We start from the raw sequence: 23,544 nt of genomic DNA, 5'->3' as shown, positions 1-23,544 counted from the left end.
TTTTCAAATCTAATTTTATTTACTGTACCACTTATACGCATAGTCAAATCGGTTGCTAATTGTTTATCATAATATGCGACAAGCTGTTCCTTACGAATCTAAATTCCTATCTGCTAATGAAGGGGAGGGGGTATAAGGAGTGCCGTCGATACGCTCGTGATGGCCACACCACCGTCCAGCGTCCACCACCAGCGCTACTTTTCGCACACATTATCCGTTATGCAGAGGGTACGCTCTGCTTATTTCTGCTTTACATTTATACAATGGTCTTTCCTCGAGCTGACCGATGGAAAAATACGCTGTAAGCCCATTCCCCGCCTGGCGACGCGACGGTGAAAGGGTATCTTACGTGTCTTCTGTAAAAGTGTTTGGTTTTCCGGTTCGCAATTTCTCTTGACGATTCCTTCCCCCTGGAACGACGACCCACACGGCGTATGTGTTTATGTGTGTTCGCACACGCACAGAGGTTCGTCCACAAACTCAGCTGGCGCAGCATTTGTTTTTAGTAATCAGTCTTACAAAAATGTAGTTTTATTTGTTTTCCGCGATTCTCGATGTTTTCTTCACTTTGCCCCCGAATGTTTTGTGCGGGTTTACTAAGTTCCGAGAATGATTTCCAGATCCGCTCCTCCTTCCCCCTCGACTCGGTCCCGGTTGGTGGCCACCGGAGGGGCCACCGAAAGCATCATCACGTCCTCGATGTCGTAGATGATGTCATCCACCTGGACGTCGAGGCTGCTTGCCGTGCTGTTGGCTTCCTGTAGCACCACCAGCTCATCTTCCTCCTCCAAGGTCCGCTCTTCCCCCAACCCGTTGTTGGTTTCGTTCCTCGCCGGTGGGTAGTACAGTGATCGGCTTGCATCGTCGTTGTCCGTGCTGCTGCTGCTGAGACATGTGGATAAATCACTGTCTTCCTCCTCCTGCCCGCCCACGTCATCGTCTTCGTTTTCGCTTTCCTCGACGACGAAACGGCAGGCTTCCGGGGCGTTGTACTATTCACGGAATATCCGGCGTACGTGCGGATTCATGCGGCGCACACGACCTCGGCTGCTTACGCTGGTCAATGCGGCTTCATCTTCGTGGCCCTCCTCGTCATCTTCATCATCATCGTCGTCGGGTTGCTGTTGTTGTTGCTGCTGCCGGAGATCACGCGTTCTCGAGGACCGCGCCGATGATGGACCCGCCACTTCCACACTACCACCACCGCTTTCCTCCACCAAGTAGTTGCTACTGTGTGTCCGCTGCAGACGACCATTCGACCGATGCGCTCGGAGACTGCTACCGCCCCCATCGTCGGTGTGGTTGACCTCAGTTTCGTCGGTGGTACCGTGCCGATGATGATGATGATGATTGCTGCCGCTGGCTGCCGACTGATGGCGAGAAGGATGATACGGAGGTTGATGATGATGATGTTGTTGCTGTTGCGGTTGCTGTGTGCTTGCATCAGCAGGGTGCTGATGGTGGTGCGAACCCACCACAACCCTTTGACTAAGGCTACTATTACTATTGGTACTACCGTGGTCGGTGGACGCGCCCACCGCGCGACGCGAACGTTGCCGCATATTCGCGAGCACGCGCGCAATATCGTCGTCCCCTTCCTCGTCGTCGTCGTCATCTTCCTCCGCCTGATTGTAGCGGCGTGAGGGCTGGTGGCGGGCGGCATTGTGGCGTAGCGGCGTTCGATGGTTGTTCGAGCCTCGCTCACGGCGCCGACGACTATCGACGTCTTCATCATCATCGTCGTCTTCGGATTCCTCGTTGTACCGGGGTCGCTTTAACTTGCGCGTTGACCTTCCACTCGACGTACCGGGAACCTGAAATGGTAAAGAAAAGATAAATTAGATATGCTGCCTTACACCATCCGTTCAAGGAGCTGTGATATCCGCGAAAGCATGGTACATGAATATTATAGTGTTTTAACAGTGATCTCGCTTGCTAGAAGAGCTTATTCCGATTCGAAAGCAAGCTCGGTAAAAAGCCATCCCAGCATACCATGCAATAATAGCCGGAATAATTTTGACAGTTAAATTAATTTTGTTTACTTCCATGAGCTGCCAGCAAAGTTGGGCATATTTGCACACTTTCTATGGTAAAATTAGCATTTTTGGTCACATTATCAGCACAAAAAGATTCGTTCAACACATTGTATCAATCATATATTGATAAACTTGGTATGATATTGTAGAGTGATTTTCTATGCGCTACATCAGGTTAGGGTACGTCGTTATTTGAAACCAGTTTGATAATTTATGTCCTTGGAACAAAATGATATGTTGGGCCAAATGCCCCTCCGTTGCCTTATATTTCATCTAATGAGTAAGCAATTGAGGTTCAGCGCATATCCTAGTAGAAGGTTCGGACCCACCATCGGACGTAATTTCGTCCATTACCATATCACAGTGAGCAACAGGTTCCCTCGTTGACACAATATTTCGCACCGAGAAGCACTTATTTGTAGCTAAAATCTGTCACATAATCCAAGTGTGTTTTTAAACAATGTGTAAACTATTAACCGAACCGATCTTGGCCGAAAGGATGAAACACAATTCCACCGTACCAACTCACCTCATAATCCTCGTCCGATGTGTAACGTTCTTTCCGCCGCGTCCGATGCGCCGTGTTGGCCAACGCGGACGATGCCGACGAACGTCTTGTGCCGAACGACGAAGACGATCCTGGTGGCGGCGCAGTGTCACCGGATTTTTTCGGAGTTCCTCTTACCGCCCCCGTCGCTGCCGCCGTTTGCGCGCGGCTTCCGGTGCGCGTTCTCGACGTGGAGGTGGTGGAGGAGCTGCCCGCCATCATGTGACCGAGCGGTGTGTCGTCATCGTCGGAATCACTGTCGGCATCCGCCATCGGCGCTTCTTCTTCCTCCTCCTCTTCCTCCTGCTGCTCAACATCTTCCCCCCGATCATCGTCGGCCTCATCTTCATCGTGGGACGAAGAGAGGCGCGCCTTCCGCTTGGTGCCACCGGTACGGGAGCGCAGTTGTCTTGCCGATGGACCTCCCACGGCAGCACGGGACGAAGTAGTTCGGGCGCGCAGTGGGAGATCATCGTCCTCGCTGCCATCATCTTCATCTTCGACGGCAGCAACACGACGCTCGTTGACGCGTCGACCGTGCTGCTGCTGTTCGTCGTTTAATTCGGGGACCGCTGCCAACGGCACACCTTGATCGAGCTCGTCCGCGTTACGTTGGTGGCGCGATAGCATCGTGCTGCGGTTTCGGGTCCTTCCAAGGGCAGCGGGGGCAACCGTGGAGGAGGAGGAGGATGTCGTCCCACCGGTACCTGGTACGACCAACACAGCGGCTGACGAGGTGGACGACGACGATGGACCCGGCTCACCGTAGTTATGGTCGACCGTGTGCGGAGGAGGCGTACTGCTTGAAGCGGCGGTCACCGCCGCTACGTTGATGTCGCCCCGAAGCATCCTTCGCCCACTGGACGAAGAACTTGCCACCGTCGTTGTGCTGGTCACGGTTTTACGTACCACCACCGTCGACGGACCACCGGCACCATTCGTCGATGTTGTTTCCACAACCGAACGTCGCGTTGAGGAGCGTGACGATAAGTAGCTACTGCTTGTCGAAGCCACCACCGGCGGTTGGGTGGCGGTCGATTCCTCATTGTCACTTTCACTGGCGTACCAATTGTTACGGGCCGCAGATGTGCTACTGCTGCTGGCTGCTGTCGTCGCGGTTGTACGATTCCGTGCCGCAACTGCTCGCTGAGCGCGTTGTGTTGAGCCACGTTTGCTAATGTTGCTCGTTTCCTCCGGACTCTGCTCGAGATCGGACACCAGCTTTCGGACGCGCATTCGACGCGGTGCAGGTGAAGCCGAAGAGTTATTATTGGCGGCGGACGATGAAGATGCGGCCGTTTGACGCGTACTAGGTCCACCGTTCGCGTCCGGCGCCGTTGCTCCTCGACCACTTTCATCATCCTCATCATCATCGTCGTCGTCGTCATCGTCGTCGTTGTTGTTTGGCTCCTCGAGACTGTCCTCACTCTTGCCCCACTCCGCCTGCGCCTTCTTCACACTGCCACGGGTCGAGCGAGGCGGTTCGTCCTCTTCAGCGTCCGTGTCGGAGACGATGCGAGCCGTTTTCGGGCGCTCCTTGTGGTAGCTGTGATCCGATTCGTACCGACCACGGTTGCGTTTCGCCGGTGGTCCACGATACTGCCTCCGCTCATCCTCATCCTCCTCTTCCCCATCCGTTCCATTCACATCGCGGTCAGCATCTCCCTCAGCGTCATCATCAGCGTCGTCGTCGTCTTCGTCGTTGCTCGTATCCATCCGATTCCGTACACTTCTTCGCGGTCGCTTACTCCCAGCCGCTGTCTTTGGCTTACTATCACCCACCACCGACGTACCACCACCGCCACCACCACCGTTGCGCAACGATCGTGAGCTTCCCGCGATCGCGGAACTGCTATGCTCGCCACCTTGTGTCGATGGCCCTGGGGCGATGCCGAACAGATCCTGCCGCACGGAACGTACCGATGGTGGCGCCGCTCGTCGCGAGCTACTACCACTGGCCGCCGCCGCCGCAGTCGCGGGCGAATCGCCGACCACTCCTGGGCGCCGCTTCCGCTTCGTCGTCGAGCTGACGGCGTGCGATTTTCGGCGGACCTTTTTCTTCTTCTTCTGCTTCGGCCGTGCCTTGCTGCTGCGGCGCTTGTATGGATCGTACATTTCCCCCGAATCGTAGTCCGCCCGGTGCGACACCGGCACCCCGGTGCTGTCGTCATCGTCGTCGTCATCATCGTCGTCGCTGTCGGAATCGTCGGTCGTTGAGTTGTCGTCGCTCGAACTACCGCTGCTCGCTGCTGACGCTTCCTCTTCCTCCTCGTCCTCTTCGTCCTCCTCATCCTGCGAGCGACGGCCGCGGCGTGTAAGCATCCGTGGCGTCCCACTGCCACCACCACCACCACCACCGTTTCCACCGGATCCGGCGGCGGCGGCTGCTGCTGCAGCACCGCGACTACTGCGGCTACTACTCGGACCCGGTATGGCCAGCGGGTCTATCACATTGTTGTTGTCTCGGTGGCTTGACGACGACGACGATACACCGTTCGATTGGCCACCGCGCCGGACCGGCGTCGACCCCATGCCACCGTTGCGGGTGCGCTTGGAGCTTCCCGCCGTCCGACTGTTGGCCGGCCGCCGTTCGTCCTCATCCTCGTCGTCGTCTTCATCATCGTCATCATCATCGTCGACCTGACGGCTTGTGTTCATTCCACTGCTGGAGCTACTGTTCAACGCGGCCGCCGCCCGTCGACTGCTGCTCGGACCGGGACCACCACCACCACCGTCACGCCGATGATCGTCACGCCGTCGTTTGGACGCAGACGAAGCCATTCCGTTGCTGCCGGCAGATGCGACCAGGCCATTGGTTCCACTTCGTCTGCTGCTTGCCTTTCCTCGCCTTCGGGCCAGCTTCCAGTTGTAGATGATAGGTTTAATGTGTGCCTCGAAAAGAGTGCTTAGCCGGAGGGTCATCGAGTATATCTAGAATCATGAACATTACGGTTTAAAGAAGGGGTAATTCTGTGCCCTAAACTCAAAACTCTTGTCGAGATTAGACCCTTTTCTTACCCTCGATCGCTTGTTTGTGTTGTAGCTGCGCGAGTTCTGGAAAATGAGCTTCATGTCCTTGCAGAAGTCGTACGGTGACTCGTAGTTGCCACCGAGCAGATCCTCCTTGATCGTACGCAGGTCCATCGGTGCGTCAATGATCTGCAGGTAGTCCGGATGCTCGATCGTATCGACCGGTTCCCGGAACGGTTCCGAATCGTCGCACTGCCAGATCATCTCCAGCAACTCTCGGCAGTCCACACGCCAATCGCCTTCCGGCACTAACCGACGAGATCTGTAGAAAAGAAAGAGAGAGAGTAAATTAAAAAGATCGTCGTTTTGTGGTATTAGTCGGTGTTATATTACCTTCGCGAACCGGCTGGTGGACGTCGGCCGCTGGAAGTACCGCTCCCGGATGGGCCAGCTCCAGCTCCAGCGGTTCCACTGGTCGATGGGCCTCCTGGTCGGTGCCGTTCGGTTTCCGAGTCCGACGAAAGGTAAGTGTCGACCAGCTGATGGTAAACTGCCGGTACGTCGATTTCATTGAGATCACTGGAAAAGGGAAGATGCAGTTGAGAACCGTTTGTTAAAAGACATCAACGTCTAATATTTCGTCCAATGTGTACCAACCTCAAAATACGCAAGCACAGGTCGGTAATGATGCGTGCATTCCGTACGATCGTACTGTGCGAGACGTTGAACTTTTCCGCATTCGTAGCGAGGTAACGTACGTCAAACTGTGCGGAGGTGATGCGCCGGTAGAAGTGGTTCTCGAACCGCGACTTGATGGTGTTCAGATCGATCGGATACTCCACGACGAAGGCGTACTCCGGGTAGATGTTCAGGTCGACCGGGGCCAGAAAGAGGTCGGCGATGGCGAGTCCCATCACCTGCTCCAGTCCGGCGATGATGCGCCGGCAGGAAGCGTCCCGATCGCCCCGCGGCCACTCCTCCGGTTTCGGCTGATAGAGCGTGGCCTGCAGCTCCTCGGGCAGCACCGGAAAGGCACCGCCCACCTCGTCCGGCTGGCGCGCTTCGTCGATCGGCTCGAGATCCCACGGACTCATCAGCTCGTACTCGCCGTTGTCCCAGCGCACGCGAAAGCACATGAACAGCGAGTCGGGGAAGTCGGCCGACAGCTGGTTGTGAGATTCGATCTGACCCGTCCACCACACGTCCTCGATCATGCACCGGAAGCGATCGCCCGGGCCCCAGTTGCGCCCGACCGACGTGTCGAACGTTTGCTTCAGCACCAGGAAGTCCAGCACGTCCGGCATGTCGTGGTACTTGATGGCAAACGAGCGCCCCGTCAGCTCGCCCTCCTCACTGATGATGGCCAGCTTGAGACAGCACAGGCGGGGCGGCCGGATCTCGTACTTGATGCCGATCACCTTGCACCGCTCGTGCGCTTCGATCTCCATCGTGGCCCACGGTTCGCACCGGTTGCCGAGATTGTACACGGACTTGGCCCGCACCGCCTCCAGGTAGCGCTGGTGGCCCTGCCGGAAGTATACCACCTCGTCGCCCATCTGCGGGTAGTACGGGGCCTTCCGGGGGATGACCTCCGAGAGCCACTCGGGTGGTCGGAACTGCTCCGGTATTTCGCCATCGCGCGTCAGCGGAATCTTGCGTACCTTCGTCGACCGGCGTCTACTACTGCTGGCTGCTCCGGTGCCATTCAGACCGCTAGTTCCCGGCTGGGCCGCATTACTCGGACCGGGTTGGTCCGGATCGGGTGGAGAGTATGCGCGCCGCTGCACGTGCTTTCGCTTCGATCGCTTCGGTGGCTCCAGGTTTCGTCCCGGCTCGTGCGAAACCCAGTCCGAGTAGTCCGAGCTTTGCGTGTCGCTCGAGCTGCTTCCGGACAGGTCGAGCTTCTCCTCGATGGCAGTGGAATAGTCGCTGTTGCTCGACTCGGACGATGACGAATCGTCGTCGTTGTGGTCGTCCTCGGCGGGATCGTCTTCCGCATCATGCGCTGGTTCGTGCTCCCGTACAGCCCGAGTGCGGTACGCTGGAGGCGGCCGACCTGCTGCATTCGCTGCTGCAACTTCACCGCCACCGGCACCACCGCCGCCGCCTCCACCACCACCTCCACCACCACCGCCACCGTTGGCACGTCTTACAGTTCTACTACCGCCTCCCGCACGTGCCCCACCACCGGCCCTTCTGTTTGCACCGCTCAGCGATTGTCTTCCACCAATTCCTCCGTTGTTGGCAGTGTTGATCATGACCGGTCGGCGACACATTTCCCGCCGGTACACTTCCTGCTCCTGCAGCCCGGCGGCATACACGCGCTGCTTCAGATTCACCATACTTGAGTGACTCATCGGACGAACGTACTGGCGCCGGTGGAACTTGAAACCTTCCTCGGTACGGTGCCAGTTACCTGCCGCCGAACCAAACCGTTGCTGCTGCTGCACGCCCGGTGCGTTACGAGGGCCTCCTCCTCCAGCAGCAGCAGCAGCAGCAGGACCAGCGACGGCCCCTGCCTGGGCAGCATTATTAGGCCGAGCGGGCGCACCGTTCCATTGAGGACGATCGTGATCGTTGTTCGAATCTGGTTGCTGTTCGTCGCCAGGGTCTGCTGGTCCCCCCTGGCGTCTATTTGCCAGCGCCTCGATCATTCGGTCAATGTTCGAGTAAGCTCCATCCGCGCCCCGGACACGCTGTGGTTGTGCCTGCTGCTGAACCGGTTGTGGTGGCTGCGGCTGTTGCTGCTGTTGCGGTTCTCCTTCGTTGCCAACGCTTATATTCGGAATCAACTGATCCGTAGGACAATTTTCACGACCCGGCACTAACCGTTGCAACGCCGGCGGGTACGGATTGCCGTCGATATCGACTAGGAACGGTGGTGGCATCAGATGGGGCATCGTTTGCGTCTGCTCGTCCATCACGTGGAGGGCCGAGTCGCGGATCAGTGGACGATAGTCGGTGTGGAAAAACAGCTCCTGCGGTAGCTGCTTCAGCTTCTCGTGCCCCGAACCGTACCCGAACATGAGGATGTGTCCGTGCGAATCGGTGGCAGCGATCATCGTACCATCCGGCGACCATTTCGCGTCATAAATGCCTCCATCGCCATGGTCGTCGATGCGGTTGACAAAGCTGGCAATCGAAACGCCCTGCACGATGTCCCAAATGAACAGGTGACCGTCGTGCCCTGCCGACAGCAGTACGCCCGAGTCCTTCTGGTTCGACTCCAGCACGTAGATTTCGTTCGTGTGACCGCGCAGCACGCGGTGCAGCTTGCCCGTGTGTGCGTTCCACACCTTGATCGTGTGATCGTTCACGGCCGTGATGACCCAGTTGTCCGTGTTGTCCCACGAGACCATCGTCACCTTGAGCTTGATGTTATCGTCCGGGTTGGGCGGTGGGCAGGTCGGTAGCCGGTCACCCATGGCCAGCCGGATCGATTTCCACTGCTGCGACTCAAAGTGCCACACCAGTGCCGTCCCGTCCTTGCTACCCGAGATGAACCGCAGCCCGGCGTGGGCCCACTGGATCGAGTCGACCGTGTCAGCGTGCGATTCCGTCTCGAGGATACGCTTCGGCCCGTCCTCCGACATCAGGTACACGCGCACGTGATGATCGGCCGACCCGGCCGCCAGAAAGATGCCACCGGGTGAGAACGATCCACAAATCATCTGTGCCTGGCCCGGCCGCAGCTTCTCGTGGTACGAGGTTGGCTTCGAGCAGAATGTCGTCTTGCCGGCGCGCGTACTGTACTCCCAAAACGCCACCGACCCGTCCGTGCTCGTCGTAACCAGGTAGCGCAGGTCGGTTTTGGGCGATGGGCAAAAGTTCACCGACGTTATCATGCCGGTGTGCCCGGACAACACCGCAATCGGGCCACCGTATTGCAGATCCCACACGCGCAGTATGCGATCGAGTGAGCCGGCCGCCAGCATCGTGTTGTCGAGATTGATAGCGATGTCGGTGATTTCGGCCGATGCGCCGCGGAACGTGGCCAGCAGCCGCCCATCGATGGCGGACCACAGCTTGACGAGGAAATCATCCGCCCCGGTGATGATGTACTTTCCGGTGCGATCGAACAGCACGCAGTAGACGGCGGACAGGTGGCCAAGCGTGCGGCGTTGCAGCGTTTGCTTGGTGTAGAAATTCGTGGGCACCGCTTGGCGACGCGTCAGCGGACCCGCACTCTCCCGCCCATACAGCACCTTCACCAGGTTGTGGGTGTTATTCCGGTTGAGCACATCGCTGAGGGGACGATCGTGAAGGCGCGTATAGTAGTCGACCAGCTGGCGTGGGCAGGAAACGCTTTCCTTCGTACGCAGCAGACTCTGCCGGCCTGCACCGAGCGCCGAGAGCACACCGGAGACGGCAGGCGGTAACTCTTTGTCCAGCAGTGGTCCGATGCGCGTACATACTTCCAGCAAGTGTTGCGGTCCAATGTGAGGATATTTTCGCTCCTAAAATAAAGCAAAAAAAAGCGGTTATTTAAACATACTATTTTGAAGTAAAGTTACGTTCGATTATGTTTTACTGTTTTCTAAAACAGTATTGAAAATTTTCAATATATAAAGACAGAATATTAAATTTAAATCCCAATATTAAGCTCAAGTTAAACAAGTCGTTAATACAAAAACAAACAAATTTGAGTGGTTCCAAAACTGGCTTAAACATTATATCATCTAGAGGACATATATCTTCAACGGTTTGTAAATTTCATAAATCATTTCCAGAACTCATTTCTTGAGAATAATAAAACAAATTATACTTAAGACTTGAAGTAAAAATTAAAATATCATCAAATTTATAAGTTTTCTAACATCCCCATTCTAGTTCGTCAAGCGATATACCCACACCAGCTAGTCGAGCAGTTTTACTAACACATCGACGGTCACTCAATTTGAAATCTCGTACGACACACAAAATATGCTGTACGTCGTATAAGTGCTCGAGAAATCGCAACGTCCGTGAAGCGTACGGCTATGTGTGTGTTAGTGCCTATCGCTGCGTGCGCCGTAAATCGACGGAATGATGAAATTTGTTCGCTCGAGGAATACGGGGTTGAAAAACAGTGCACCACAGCAAAATGTGGTTGGAAAAATCATCGAATTTTCACATTTCCAACCCAACATCGGTTCACAGCGAAGGCTCGGGTGGAACGGCAACATCCGGGCAATACTTTTTGCGTCGGGTAAATGTTGGCCCCGATCATGTTTCATTCATTATTTTTTCGATCTTCCTACGGTGTCTTGTTGTAAACAAATCCACTGCTTCTGAACATCGTGAGCTTCTTCACGTCGTCGAAGGGTGGACCGAAGTAGCACGCATTTGTTTTGATGCAATATCTCGGGGACCAAGCTCACCTGCTGTCCGATACCCTCTTTAGCCGTATCTCATGGCAAGGTTTAACTTGTGTACATGACGACGACTAGCACCTTCTGCCCGGGGGACCTGGATTGATCAGCATAACGTCGGTAGAAATAGTAAAACATTTTCAAAAACCTCCCCGGAGCCGTCAGACGACACATAAAAAAAACCCACGACGGTCGACCATGTTTGTGTGGGTAACAGGTCACTCACACAGGCGCGTATGCAATACTTGTTTCGTAAAAATAACCTTTTCCGCAACCATACACGGTCGTTAGCAGGGAAGTGCAGCATAGAGCGGGGAAAAGAAATTCATTGTGAGAATGTTGTTAAAAATGACAACAATTATTTTAAAAGAGTTTTCAAACCCTAATATTCATTAAACTGCTTTATATTCCATCTTCTTCGATGGCGTCAAGACTATACTGATAGTTTGCTGATTCTTACCGTACCTTTCGGATTGCATTGAATGCGAGTAATGCAATCAATTCACGCAATTTATGTAAATAAACAGTGTTTCACTGTTCAAAATACTTCCAACATCATCTTCTTCGACGAGGAGATGAAATGACAAATGCGAAGTAGCTCTAGGTGTGCTTGTGTGCGTGCTAGCGCTTATTCCCCGTACGCTTCGACATCGCTGCGATGCGAGATACGCGACGGTCGCAGCTGTCGGTGGACCAAAGGGGAAGGGTGGAGAGGTACGTACTTCCGTCGGACGGATCAAATGTCCGCACCGTGTCTGCTGTGGACATTGGAGCCCCCCTCTGGCAAACCGAGTTGTGAAAAGTGAGGCGGAATGGCCGCGCATAGCACAAAGAAATCCAACATGGCGGACAGTCGGCTGGGAACAATGACGGTCCTAGAACAGAGGGTGGTGGTGGAATCCGTCCGGGGCCAACCCGGTTCCGGATGTTCCGATTTACCGGGTGTGCTGATCTTGAACCGTAACATGTGGCTACTTGATTGTGTCCTTTACAAAAAAAAAACTCGAGGAGTTGAAAAACGGACCTTTCTTTTCTTCCTTGTTTCACTGTCCAGATTTCGGAATATTCAACGAACATCCGGAATCCGGCAATCCGGATTGCCCGGAAGTGCCGAACCATCTCGGGTGGCAGCGACCTTCTTTACCGAGGGCGAAAAGTGCTCGACAGCGAGCGCACCAACACCACCACTCTCCGCGCTAACGATACACTGTCGTATCGCGCACTCGCGTCTGATAGTGTGCGTAAGTGGCCACACCGTGTGCCAGGGGAAACGGGGATATGACGGGGGGTCTGCGACGTGTCGATGACTCACAACAATTAATTTGCCAATTTTTCTAAGTTTCAACTTACCAACTCCTCCAGCGACTGCCGATGCTCCTGTCCAGTCCAATCGAGTCGGCGTGGTAATATCTGTATGGCGTTGCGACGGGGTTGTTGGCGGGGTAGGTGTCCATCCAGCAGGAGGTGCGGCGAGGGAGTCGATGGATCAGAATCAAAACAAAAACGAATGTAAACAACAGAGATGCCAATCAACCAACAGGATGGGAAGGGAGAGGAAGAAAGATACGGAAGCGGTCGAATGAATCACGGCAGCTGATAGATAGGGAGGTAAGGAAGGTTGTGGGAAAGGATGACCCTAGGGGGAGGGGAAGGTGTAGGAGCGGGTAGGGGTATTGTCCATATGCAACAGGGTATTGCATAATAGGAATCCTCAAAACCATAATCACATCCATATACACACACACACAACTCGTCTACCCTGGCTCAACCCTGAGCAGAGAGGAAAGAGGGGGCTCGTCTCTAAACTAGGACAAGGTCAAGGTCGATATGACGACGGGATTCCCGCGCGTTTCAAAAATGTCGTCTTCGTCTGACGTGTCCATCTACCTACAAACTAGGGCTGCTACTCGTCGCCGGGAGTTCCCCGCTAGAAGACGATGCCCGGGTGCACTGTCGAGGCATTGACCTGACGCTAGCCGGTAAACATAGCCGCCGCCGGGCGACCGGGGAGGGGAAAGGAAGGGAACGGCGGCAATCGAGAGACTACACGTGCTCGATGATTACTACGTCAGAGTAAAAAGAAACAAAATCTGTACTGCCATACATTAGCTCTAAGAAGGAGCGATCTTGAACGGGGACCTCGAAAGGTGTCGATCGAGCCTTAGGAACTAAAAATGGAAATTTTGTTGTAAGTAAAAACATTTGAATGGTTAAAAATTTGAACAATTTCCATGAATCGAAATGTTTTGGATCGTTAATCGAATCGTACCGTGTTCCACAGAAGCATACCAAAACTCGCACACACTCTCGCAAGCACACAGTGTAGGGTATCTTTGTTCGTAGCAGGCGTCGCTGCTTTGGTCAGAGGGGGACGGAGGACAAGCGAGGAGGGATATCGAGAAAATGACAACAAAACGGCGTCTCGAAAAACTTACGTCTAGCTGCTCCAACTCTTGCACCAAAACCTGTCGGGTGGGAAAGAAAAAAACAGACCAAAACACAACCGAAACGTCAAAACGAACGAATTGTGTTGATTAGTTCGAGTATGGTTACGGAAAAACATTGACTACGGCGCGCACTTACCTTAGCCGTTTCCCGCAGTGGTCCATTGGCCAGGAATTTGGAGATGAGGAAGTAAAGTTCTGCGAACGAGAGGTGGTAGTTAAAAATCATGTAAGTTATAAAATTATTCCCCCGCATGCAGAAACGAAATGTGTTTTGAACGGGATTTTTCCTTCCGAGCTATGTTTTTTCCTTTCTTTCTTTAGCTCCGTTTTGCTACCCGCACACATGCGCGCGCGAGCTGGATCGACCTCGGTACGAAAGCTGCTCGAGTCACGGCTGCAAGCGTGTCCGAGGCGAGGCTATTTGGTTCGCCTTTTTCTTGCCCTTCGGTATGGTCAGCTTACCTGGTACTAGGCTGTTTTCTTGCATTAAGCTTCGGTTTTCCATTTTCGCACACTTTTATTCACCACAGTCAGTCAAAGCTAGTAGAAAAGTGCATTTTTCGGGAACCAACTGCGGAACACATCCGCCATTACTTAACTTCTGAACTCGAAGAACGGATCTCGTTGTTCGCGAACGGTAATATACACTCACACATTCTTGCCCGAGTCGAGCACGCATACACACAAACGCGCACACACACACGCACACTTCTTCAACTCATCGATTCCTTCGCGTATGAGGAAAGAAGGTATATGCAAGTTTCCAAACGTTTATTCACGTTGTTTTCCGGCACGTAACCAACAGAAAACCACTATTGCTACGTTCAACGATGTACGGTAGATGCCACAAAAGCAAATTGTAGTACAATATGTAGAATTTTGTAGAAGAAAAACACTTTTTACGCGGAGCACTGCCTAGTTCGCGTCTGACTCGACGAGCTTGTTCGAGCAACTGGCTAGGCAACCCGATTTTTGCTGAGTTACGGGTGCGCGTAACTCACGTCACTCAATTTACAGGTTAACATTTTTTTGACGAAATGGAATACAAATTAATCAACATAATTATACGATGCCAATTCTTTCCATTTGTCTCGTTGACTATTTAAAATACATAATTAAAGTTATCTAACTATAGTATAGAAGAAAAAATAATTTTATAACGAAGATTTCCGTTGAGGAAAAATGTCATCCCAGGGGCGTGAAATATTTCAGCGTACGTTTGACAATTAATATTGAAATGCTACTGCACTGTGTAGCATTTTCACCGGGCTTTTTCAAAACAATTTGCTGTCATGTGAGTTCCAAATCGGCAAAGAACAGCTCACAGCTTTTCTTTCGATTTCCTAGCAGGTTTTCCATCCAATGAAGTAGTGCAATTTTAGTTCGTATAACGTAAGCTACCGGCTGAGGTTTCCTTCGACCCACGCCCTGTTATAACATGTTCGCAATTTCATTGTAGGCGATGGCTCCTGTGGAAGGTCCATCCACCTCAAGCTGTGCATCCCCCTCCTCGTCCTCGTTGACTTCGGCGTACTCTTCAACGGGGTCGACATGGGTTCGCGAGAGCAATCTGCAGTGGTACCACCGATGGGTTATTCGCGTACTTCAAGCCGGCCCCATACCAGCGCACGTCGCCTTCATCATGGACGGCAACAGGCGGTACGCCAAGAAAGCCAACATTGCCAAAGCCGAAGGCCATTCGGCGGGGTTCGAAAAGCTCTCGGAAACGCTCCAGTGGTGCCTAGAGGTCGGCATCAGCGAGGTGACGGTCTACGCATTCAGCATAGAGAATTTCAAGCGCACCCAGGAGGAGGTTGACACACTCATGAATCTGGCGCGGGAAAAATTCCAACGGCTGCTGGCGGAGAGGGACAAGCTGCACGAGCGAGGCATCTGCATTCGCATCATCGGCAACTGGGACCTGTTGGCACCGGACATACAGCGTAACATTGCCGAGGCGGTCTTACTGACCCGCCACAACCGTAAGGCCACACTGAACGTGGCCTTCGCCTACACGTCGCGGGACGAAATCACACATTCCATACGCACCATCGCGGAAGCCGTCGGCGATGGGAAGCTCGAGCCGGAGGACGTTAGCGAGGAGTTGCTGACCCGCTGCCTGTACACGAAGTATTCCGCCGAACCGGATCTGCTGGTGCGCACGTCGGGCGAAGTAAGGCTAAGTGATTTCCTGCTCTGGCAGTCGACGTCGACGGTGATGTACTTCACCGAAACGCTGTGGCCCGAGCTTACCATTTGGCATCTGCTCGGAGCGGTGTTCTACTATCAAAGGGTGCGTTGGAGGATGCAGGACGTGCGGAAGGCGCTGGACCAGTTCACCAGCGAACCGTACGCCCGATGCCCGGACGGGGCCGATACGAGCGGGAAGCGAACAGAACGAATAGGCCGCTTTTTGGAGTACGTCGAACAAAAGGAGGAACATCAGCTGATACAGTTGGCTCGGGGGATGGGTGTACAATAAAGTTATTCGGTAATTAGGAACCAGTGTACGAATTTCTGTTATATTTTCCATATGTGTTACATATAGTAAAATAGGAAAAAAAAACAATCACAGTGCGAAAATGTGGCGAAATGTACAATGATATCTTGTTTCAATTTTTTTTGTATCGAAACTTCCCAAGCGCTTCGTATTGTCTAACTTACCGACCAAAACTCTATGCTCTTGGGCTGTGTGTGTAAAGAAATTAGAAAACTTAGTTTATTATACACTTGTTTCTTTCTTTAGAAAGCATAATATAACCACCAAGTTTTACTCAACTATTCGTTTTATTATTAATCCATTTTTCATGCTTCGCGGTAAGACAGTTCGATTCCCTTTCCTATGGTTGTGATGCTCTTCCATCGTCATTTATGGCAACGTTTCATGTACAACTAGAGGGGAGGATGAAGCTTGCAACTTGCGACGCATTCCATGGGCGCTTTGGACAAATCCAGTCGGTGCGATAGTACTGTACACACTGTTAACATCCATTCACGATTGGATCGATCGAGTCGAACTCTCCCGTATGTGAACGCAGTGTAAGGACACACCATGCAATGATTTTCTTTCCCTTGCTATATATTAGTACTAAAGCGTAAGAAAAAGTATATTCATCGCTAGCTAACGTCGATAGTAACGTACATTGAACAATATCCTCATCGCACTACGTTGGTTTAGTAAAATCAACAGTTATCGAAGGAAGCTAAAGAAATCTTCCTTCGCTACGCTTCCATCGACTAACACTGCGCACCGTTTGGGGGTACCTCTCTCCCACCACCCCCTAGAGTAAACCGATGATAGCTAGAACACGTGCGTTTGCATTTTCTGTTATCGTCGCCTTCTCGAGTCGTTTTTTTAAGGGGGTTGCTACGATTCACTTCTACTTTTTATTCTACCAATTCTGGTCTCCGCGTAAAACACATCTGTGGATGGATACAGCAGGCGGGTGGTTGAAAGTGTGGACTCTGGTTCTAGCAACAAATATAACCCCATTTCTTGTTTTTGTTTCATTCTGTTCCTGTGTTGTCCTTGGTTTTACCTACGTAGAACTATGCTATGATTATTTGCTACTAATATGTATTCACCATTGTGGTAAAATAAGGAAAGCTAAAATATTTAAAGGACCATTCAGGAAAGATTGTAATAATTTTGTAGCAAAACGAAACTCAGGAAAACTGAACACGTACACATTCTCTTTCCCATTGAAACTGACGCATACGCGCGCGCAACGTGTTTGCCTCGTTTGTTTGCCTTCAACATAAAACAATCTCCGCCAATCACATTCATAACAGCAGAAAAGCGCTGTGTTACGTCCTACCGTGCGTGTTATAGATATTTGATCGCTTTGAATTTGCACCAATGCCAATGAGGGGAACAAAATGCACGTAACGCTACGCTGAACAACTTAATTCCAGTTCCACCTTTCAAACTCTCTCATTTCATCTCCTGCCGTGGCTCATCAGTTCCGGTTAGTAAAATGAACAAACGAACAAAACAAAAAAGTAATAATGATGATAATATACGAATGACTATACTTTTAAAGGTAATAAGGTGCATCAAATGAGGAACCCGCGGAGAACTCTGCAACCTGCTCGTGTGCCCGCCGCAAGCCAGAAAAAAACACAGCACACAAACGCGGCACAACAATGTTTGCTTAAAATTCGAGTGATCGCTTTACGGCCGCGCTGTTTTTGCATAATCTTTTGCTGGTCGGCTCCAAATATGACTCTTATGCATATTTTATATCACGTGTTACAGCGACAGCAATATGGTCGCCTTTTACTTCTGGTACAATCGTTTTAAATTTCCCTTCCTTTTTGCTTTCTACCCTTCTTGCCATCTCAAGTACAGCACGCACAAAAATCCGCCCGTTGCTTTGTTTGCGCAACAAACGGATCACCGTCCGTTGCTTTGGTTTGTGTTCCGCCGCCGGTTGCTGGGAACTTTTGCACATCCTCGTAGGAGATCCACTTACACCGTAAAAACGACCCACCAACTAGCCGTCGTTTGCCGTTTAAACGATGTGACTACCATCGCCGCCACCGCCGTTATGTGGACGCCCCCGATTGCGGCTCCGCCTCGGTTGGCCACGGCTGCTGCCGCCGGTACGTGCAGGTCCACCATTTCCGGGCCCAGCGGGAAGCGTAATCCGATGCAAATAGTCGGGAATCTGTACAGTGGGATTGAAATTTTCATTCGGTAGCGCGGCCACACCGACCCGGGGGGCACCAGCACTGGACGCGACGGTACTGGTCGAGGGCATGTCCGGAGCCGACCGGAACTGACGACGCTTTGCCACATCGCGACTCATCGCACCGAGCAGCTCGTCGTCGGTGGTATCCTCCGAGCCGTGGAATGAACCGGCCAGATGTACGTTGAGAATATTGTTGCTGTTGCCGATGAGGGCGGGACCGGTGGCTGCGGTTGTCGCCGATGCAGGTGTTGTTTGTGGTTGGTTTGACGGTGGTTCGGGATCAATATCCTCATCGGCATCGTTTTCCACGGTTGTACGTGTGAACAATCTGTAAGCGAAAGAATGAAACACCGTACGTTGGGATTAATATTTTGATTTTCAATGGGAATTTGGTTCTCGGAACATTTTCGCCAGAACGTTTTCACTGTAACAACATTTTGTCGAAGTAATGTACTTTGAACTGTAAAGTCCAAAGTAAAGCAATGGTATAATGTCTTTTTCATAGCATTTTGAACTAAATAACATTTGCTGTACCTTTTGAATCGCTGCCAACGGGATAAGGTAGCCTCGTCACCGATCGGGCTGTACGGTGACTCATTCATCGGCTCTTGCTGTTGCTCTGGTCCGGGTCGTCCACGACCGAGCCAGCGTGCGTTCGGTACGTTCCGATCGTCCAACAGTTCATCGTCGTCGTCCGACGGTAGAACGTTGACCACGTGGCTGGTTGGTGTAGAATTTTGCTGCAACTGTTGCTGATGCTGCGGCAGTTGATCGTGTGCGGTACGGCGAGGAGAAGTCTGAATGACACCGGCCGATGAGGAGTTGTCCGCGTTGGTCGGGCCGTTCTGCGCCTGGCTGGAAGACGATGTGGCGGGTGGAGTAACCCCGGCCGCCTGCTGATTGCTTTCGTTCGTAGAGTTCAGAAGTGGGGTCGTTTCATCTGGATCCGACGAGGACATACTGTCGCTGGGCCAACGGCGCCGTGGCTGCAGACGTTCACCGCGCACAATCACCTTTCGCTTGCAGATCGGACAGACGCGCCGGTTTTTGGTGAGCCACGGATCAATGCACTGCGCGTGGTAGGCTGTGAAACGAAGAAGGAGGAAATCAACAAGAAGTTTTAGCGGGTCCGTAACCAACAAAAAAAAAAAAAACGTATCACAAAACTCACCGTGGCGGCACGGTAGCACCCTCAGCCGTTCATTCTCAACAAAATCATCCAAACAGATGGCGCACGTATCGTACTGCATGCCCTTGGCGAACTTTACGATGCCGATGCGCTTCAGCATGCGTGCCGGAAGACGATTCCGTAGCGTACGGCGACGCTCCCGAATGCAGCGAATGATCATGAACAGCACCTGTAACGCGCGCTAGCAAGAATCAGTACATTTGGGCGGGCATTCGAAAAACAAAGATCAACAACTAAAAACCTTCTCCCACTACACCCGGAAACTAAACAACTATCCCGGCCGAACCGGGCTACCTACCATGATGATGAAACAGAGCCCGACAACGATCGCAAAAGGGATGATCAGATTGTTGCTGATGTTGAACGGAATGTCGTCGGTAATGACCAGGGCGAAGTCATGGTCGTACGTGTACGCCTCGATGATGCTCCGGCCGCTACTTTCGCCTACGAACACCGACGGGATGATCAGATCCTGCGGGTGGCTGGCGGACATGTGCTCTACGGAGGGTATGTAAATTAGTTGTTTAAAAACGTTCAGTATCTCAGCGGAAGTTATGTTTTCAATATGATGTGGAAAATGTGAAACCAAGAGTATGGTTACCGAAATCATTTTTTAATGCGCTGATGAACATTGACTACATACTGGTTTGTATTCTTTAGAAGAATAGTATAGATTGAAATACAACAAATAAATATAGCCGCACTATGCTTTCTTCAATCAGGGTACAAAACCTGTGTGTGTTTGATGGGACACTGTGGATGCATCAAATACCTACCCAAATCATTACTTCCAACGTTGTGTATGATGGCCAAAGCGTAACCTGCCTGCTGGGCATTCCGCACTTTCACCTCAAATGAGCAGTTGTACCTGGGAAACAGTTGCGAAATATCAAAACATCAATACATGAAAATTCAGATTAATAAAGCCATCCGCTTGAGTTACCCACCTGGCAATAACCACCGCATATTTGCTGCTGTTGTTTGGTGGCTTCCGATGAAATTCGGTACATCCGTCAGGTGGATCGGCCCAGTCTGCAAGGACCTTCATGCCAGTGTCGGGAATTTCTCCCCCAAACGTTCCCGGTAGGTCGCGGAACTCCTCGATTATCTGGCAAAACAAAAACCCGAAATGTAACATTAGGTAATCGAGCCTTGAATGGTGCTTTTAGCACGGGCGGGTAAGAAAGAAGGTCGAACATGGACGGAGGCCACCCGTATCACATTGAAAATGGAGTGCTCTCCACCACCCCCCCGCGAGGATCACGCATCAGCATCTGACCCATGGCAAGTTCCACCGGCACACACCATGCGTTACTATCAAAAAGACGGTTATTAAAAGTAAAACCACATTTGCTGCTGATATGCGCCAAAGGCCGTCGCAAACGTTGCAATGCGCACGGGGCTACGCTGTTGTATCAACGACACACAGAGATTGGCAGCCTCCACCAACCGAGGAGGAGATTACGAATGTCAACATGTAGCGAGAAAAGAAGCAGAAAAAAAACAACCCAAACATCGACATCATTATCACCATCGTACTGGAATGGTGGTGGCAACGTGTGCCGGCTTTCTTAAATGAGCGGCACAGGCACACGGAAAGGCGTACGCGGGCCGTCTGATGACCTTAGTCATCCGCGAGTGGCTTTGGACATATTTGGGCCAGCTGGTCAACCGTCGGATCACTGTTTTCCTTCCAGTCCATCCAAATACAACACGCGGCATGAGCAGGAAAGAGGACCACACTTGAAGGCTCGATGGGACGCAGGATACGAGATAACCAATTTGATTGCATTAGATTGTGCCGTTGTAAGGCTTTTGTAGGGAAAAGACTAAAACAAATAGATAATATGAAGAAGATCTACAGTTGTGTTTAACAAAGAGCAGAAATTCGTCTTCAGCATACTTGGCATCTGCTTGACTTAATCATCGAAATGATCGCGGTCGGGACCTAGCATGAATGACAAATATAAGTATTGCCATTTGAATTTAAAATCTGTAACACAAATTCGCTTCCAAATGTTAACTTTTGTCTCAATATCGCTGCAGTTCGCCAGAGAGCCAAAAAATTTGCAAAATAAACATCACTATACGATGTACCGCCTTTTGAGCAAGAAATATCATTCACTGAAATAAACAAAACAGCTTCCACCGTCGTAAGTGGGGCGTCACGAACATGGGGGGCAAATATGATGGTGGCAAATATAAACATAGAATCGCATCGAGAAACGGCACTCGAACCATTGCGTTGCCGGCTGTTTTGTCGATGTTTTGCTGAATCGTTAAAAAACGGAAGGCATGGAGAGATTTTTGCTAACATACCGCGGCAGTTTGAACATGCTTTTAGCAACACACGCTTGTGACGATGAAATGCAGAAAAATCAAACGTTTTTAGTTTTCAGGAAAAGAGGAGAAAAAACAGATAAAAAAAGGGTGGTCCATTGCTATATTTGCGATCGTTAGCAAAAACAGGGACTCCGCGGCTTTGCCGTGACCGATAGAGGGGCAGAACCGAGTGTTCCCGATGATGATGAAGCTACTGATAAAAACTCATACCGATAAGAAACGTCAGCAGCGCTTCCAGGATCAGATTACCAAGTGAGAGTATGTTAGTACTTCTTCCGCCGAGGTAGCACTTGCCGTTCGGCCTAAATTGCAGCTATGAAACAAACTTGTTATCTCACAGGAAGTACTCCAATGGTACGAAAAGCCTTCTCTACAACAAGAAGTTCCATCGTCTTAAACCAAGGTGAAATTTAACACCCCCAAGTGCTGAGTGGAAATGTCAGACGGTCTGTAGCTTTGTGGCGATTCAAGGACAAACGAGAGCGTACGTCCCTGTTCCTTTTGGGGCCAACGGTGGCTGAACTTTACCTGATCGTTGAGCATCTGATAGACGAGAATGTCCGCGCGGGCGGCGGGTGCATGATGCAGCATCAGCATTATCGTCGCAAGCAGCACGAACGCCTGATAGTGGACGAACCCAGAACGCGGCGGTAACCGTTGTCCCGTCATTATCACAAGCGAGCGGTAGGTTCTGTACTCTCGGAACTATATTTGTCTTCTCTCCGTGTAGACGTGGGTACACGGCCCTTTTGCAAGAATCTTCACTTGCTATATATAGGCTTGCACCCCCCAGCTGATTGCCCTCCCAACACGGGGGTTGGACAGGATACGAGCGGTCCCTTCGGTCGTGTTTGTTTACTGCTTTTCCTCTTCTTGCTCTGGCGCCCGCTCTTGGGGCTGGTGGAAAGTGGAGAATCCACAATTATCTAGTGCCTCTGTCCGGCTCTAGAGGAGTGGCTAACATTTCCGGTACCATCGAGTGAGTTCTGCGTTGTCTGATTGTCCGGGGACGCTGTAAGAGCTCATCGAAACACACGTTGTTTTTTGTGACCAGGGGCTTCTAATATTTCCAGTTGACGATTTCAGGTACGAAGAAGATGATCTGGATGAAGCTAAACCAACAGACGATGGGATGATCCTCAGTGTGCGGAAATTCAAAAACGGTTCCGCTGGAATGGTGAATCACACTGCTATTGCTGATCGGTTATATTGGAGATTGAACACTGGGGTCGATCTACTTTGTTATTGTGATAAAAATCTGAAATGACACAAACAAAAATATGACTATTAACAATGGATAAAATTAGTAACCAGAGAGTAAACTGATTGCAATTGGAAGAGGGTAAACTAAAATTAACAGGCATTCTTCATCCGGGAAGCAAATGGTAGAGGGATGTAACGAATTTAACATACAGCACAACACCTCCGATCGATATATGGCAATTTTGTATCTCCTCCCAAGGTGGCCTCCAGAGCCGACAGTAGTTGATTAACCCCGCGAGAGTTCACGTTCGACGGCACCGCCGGTTCAGCTGTAACGAGTTCAAGGATGTGTGGCTTGTTTTTTGACACGGTGCTTTCAAACTAACTTTACGAATAAACATATTTTTTTCCGGTCCCAGCAGCCGACGAGGTGAATGGAGGCTAGGATTCTGAGGGTCAGTCAAATGTGCGGGCTAAGTAACCGGTGATAGATAGAACGGTGTAGCAGCGCACAGTTGAATATTTTCAGCAATAGTGGAAATTGAGGGATGCCGACTGTGATTCTCTGCGAGCAAAGTTGCCTACGATTGGTTTCGTCATGCTGATGAGTAGGATGGAAACGGAACATAAGGTTCCTAGCGCTTTGCTAGCGGATTGCTTTGTTCGCCGCCTTCGTTTTGCCGATCAAATTTCCGCGTTAAATGTAAAAACATCCCCATTCCATGGATGCCGTTTTGTTGTAGGGCGAGCGCGCAAGAGATAGG

The 23,544-nt window shown here is 51.5% G+C and overlaps 3 protein-coding genes across 3 annotated transcripts; 1 reads left to right on the top strand and 2 right to left on the bottom strand.

The window, feature by feature from the left end:
- Positions 1-948: 948 nt before the first annotated feature.
- LOC131284386 (bromodomain and WD repeat-containing protein 3) lies at positions 949-14,125 on the bottom strand. The gene is made up of 12 exons (XM_058313241.1): positions 13,814-14,125; positions 13,488-13,546; positions 13,340-13,369; positions 12,255-12,314; positions 7,679-10,010; positions 6,211-7,621; positions 5,947-6,132; positions 5,602-5,875; positions 3,154-5,514; positions 2,894-3,102; positions 2,566-2,839; positions 949-1,814 (listed from the first exon to the last, which is right to left on the bottom strand). Exons 1-12 carry the CDS (start codon positions 13,854-13,856, stop codon positions 993-995), a joined length of 8,061 nt encoding a protein of 2,686 aa, XP_058169224.1. The 5' UTR covers positions 13,857-14,125; the 3' UTR covers positions 949-992.
- A 688-nt stretch (positions 14,126-14,813) lies between these two features.
- Positions 14,814-15,920, top strand: LOC131286850 (dehydrodolichyl diphosphate synthase complex subunit DHDDS). The gene has a single exon (XM_058315854.1). It carries the CDS (start codon positions 14,814-14,816, stop codon positions 15,831-15,833), a length of 1,020 nt encoding a protein of 339 aa, XP_058171837.1. The 3' UTR covers positions 15,834-15,920.
- Positions 15,921-17,316: 1,396 nt separating this feature from the next.
- Positions 17,317-22,366, bottom strand: LOC131286336 (E3 ubiquitin-protein ligase RNF13). Its single transcript, XM_058315275.1, has 7 exons — positions 22,106-22,366; positions 20,182-20,342; positions 20,011-20,102; positions 19,533-19,732; positions 19,217-19,415; positions 18,580-19,129; positions 17,317-18,373 (listed from the first exon to the last, which is right to left on the bottom strand). Exons 1-7 carry the CDS (start codon positions 22,244-22,246, stop codon positions 17,866-17,868), a joined length of 1,851 nt encoding a protein of 616 aa, XP_058171258.1. The 5' UTR covers positions 22,247-22,366; the 3' UTR covers positions 17,317-17,865.
- Positions 22,367-23,544: the final 1,178 nt, after the last annotated feature.

Source organism: Anopheles ziemanni, chromosome 3 (assembly GCF_943734765.1).
Source record: "Anopheles ziemanni chromosome 3, idAnoZiCoDA_A2_x.2, whole genome shotgun sequence".
NCBI classification, from domain to species: domain Eukaryota; kingdom Metazoa; phylum Arthropoda; class Insecta; order Diptera; family Culicidae; genus Anopheles; species Anopheles ziemanni.
The sequence above is the reverse complement of the archived record's forward strand: the minus strand, read 5'-3'. Positions and strand labels throughout refer to the sequence as shown.

Coding starts and splice junctions, on each gene's coding strand:
- LOC131286850 (XM_058315854.1), top strand. CDS start 14,814: ATGGCTCCTGTGGAAGGTCCATCCACCTCAAGCTGTGCATCCCCCTCC.
- LOC131284386 (XM_058313241.1), bottom strand. CDS start 13,856: ATGGAAAACCGAAGCTTAATGCAAGAAAACAGCCTAGTACCAG. Junction 13,370..13,487: donor CACTGCGGGAAACGGCTAAG/GTAAGTGCGCGC, acceptor CCCACCCGACAG/GTTTTGGTGCAAGAGTTGGA. Junction 2,840..2,893: donor GATCGGGGGGAAGATGTTGA/GCAGCAGGAGGA, acceptor GGATGCCGACAG/TGATTCCGACGATGACGACA.
- LOC131286336 (XM_058315275.1), bottom strand. CDS start 22,246: ATGACGGGACAACGGTTACCGCCGCGTTCTGGGTTCGTCCACTATCAG. Junction 20,103..20,181: donor TATGCGGTGGTTATTGCCAG/GTGGGTAACTCA, acceptor ACTGTTTCCCAG/GTACAACTGCTCATTTGAGG. Junction 18,374..18,579: donor CGTTGGCAGCGATTCAAAAG/GTACAGCAAATG, acceptor TTTCGCTTACAG/ATTGTTCACACGTACAACCG.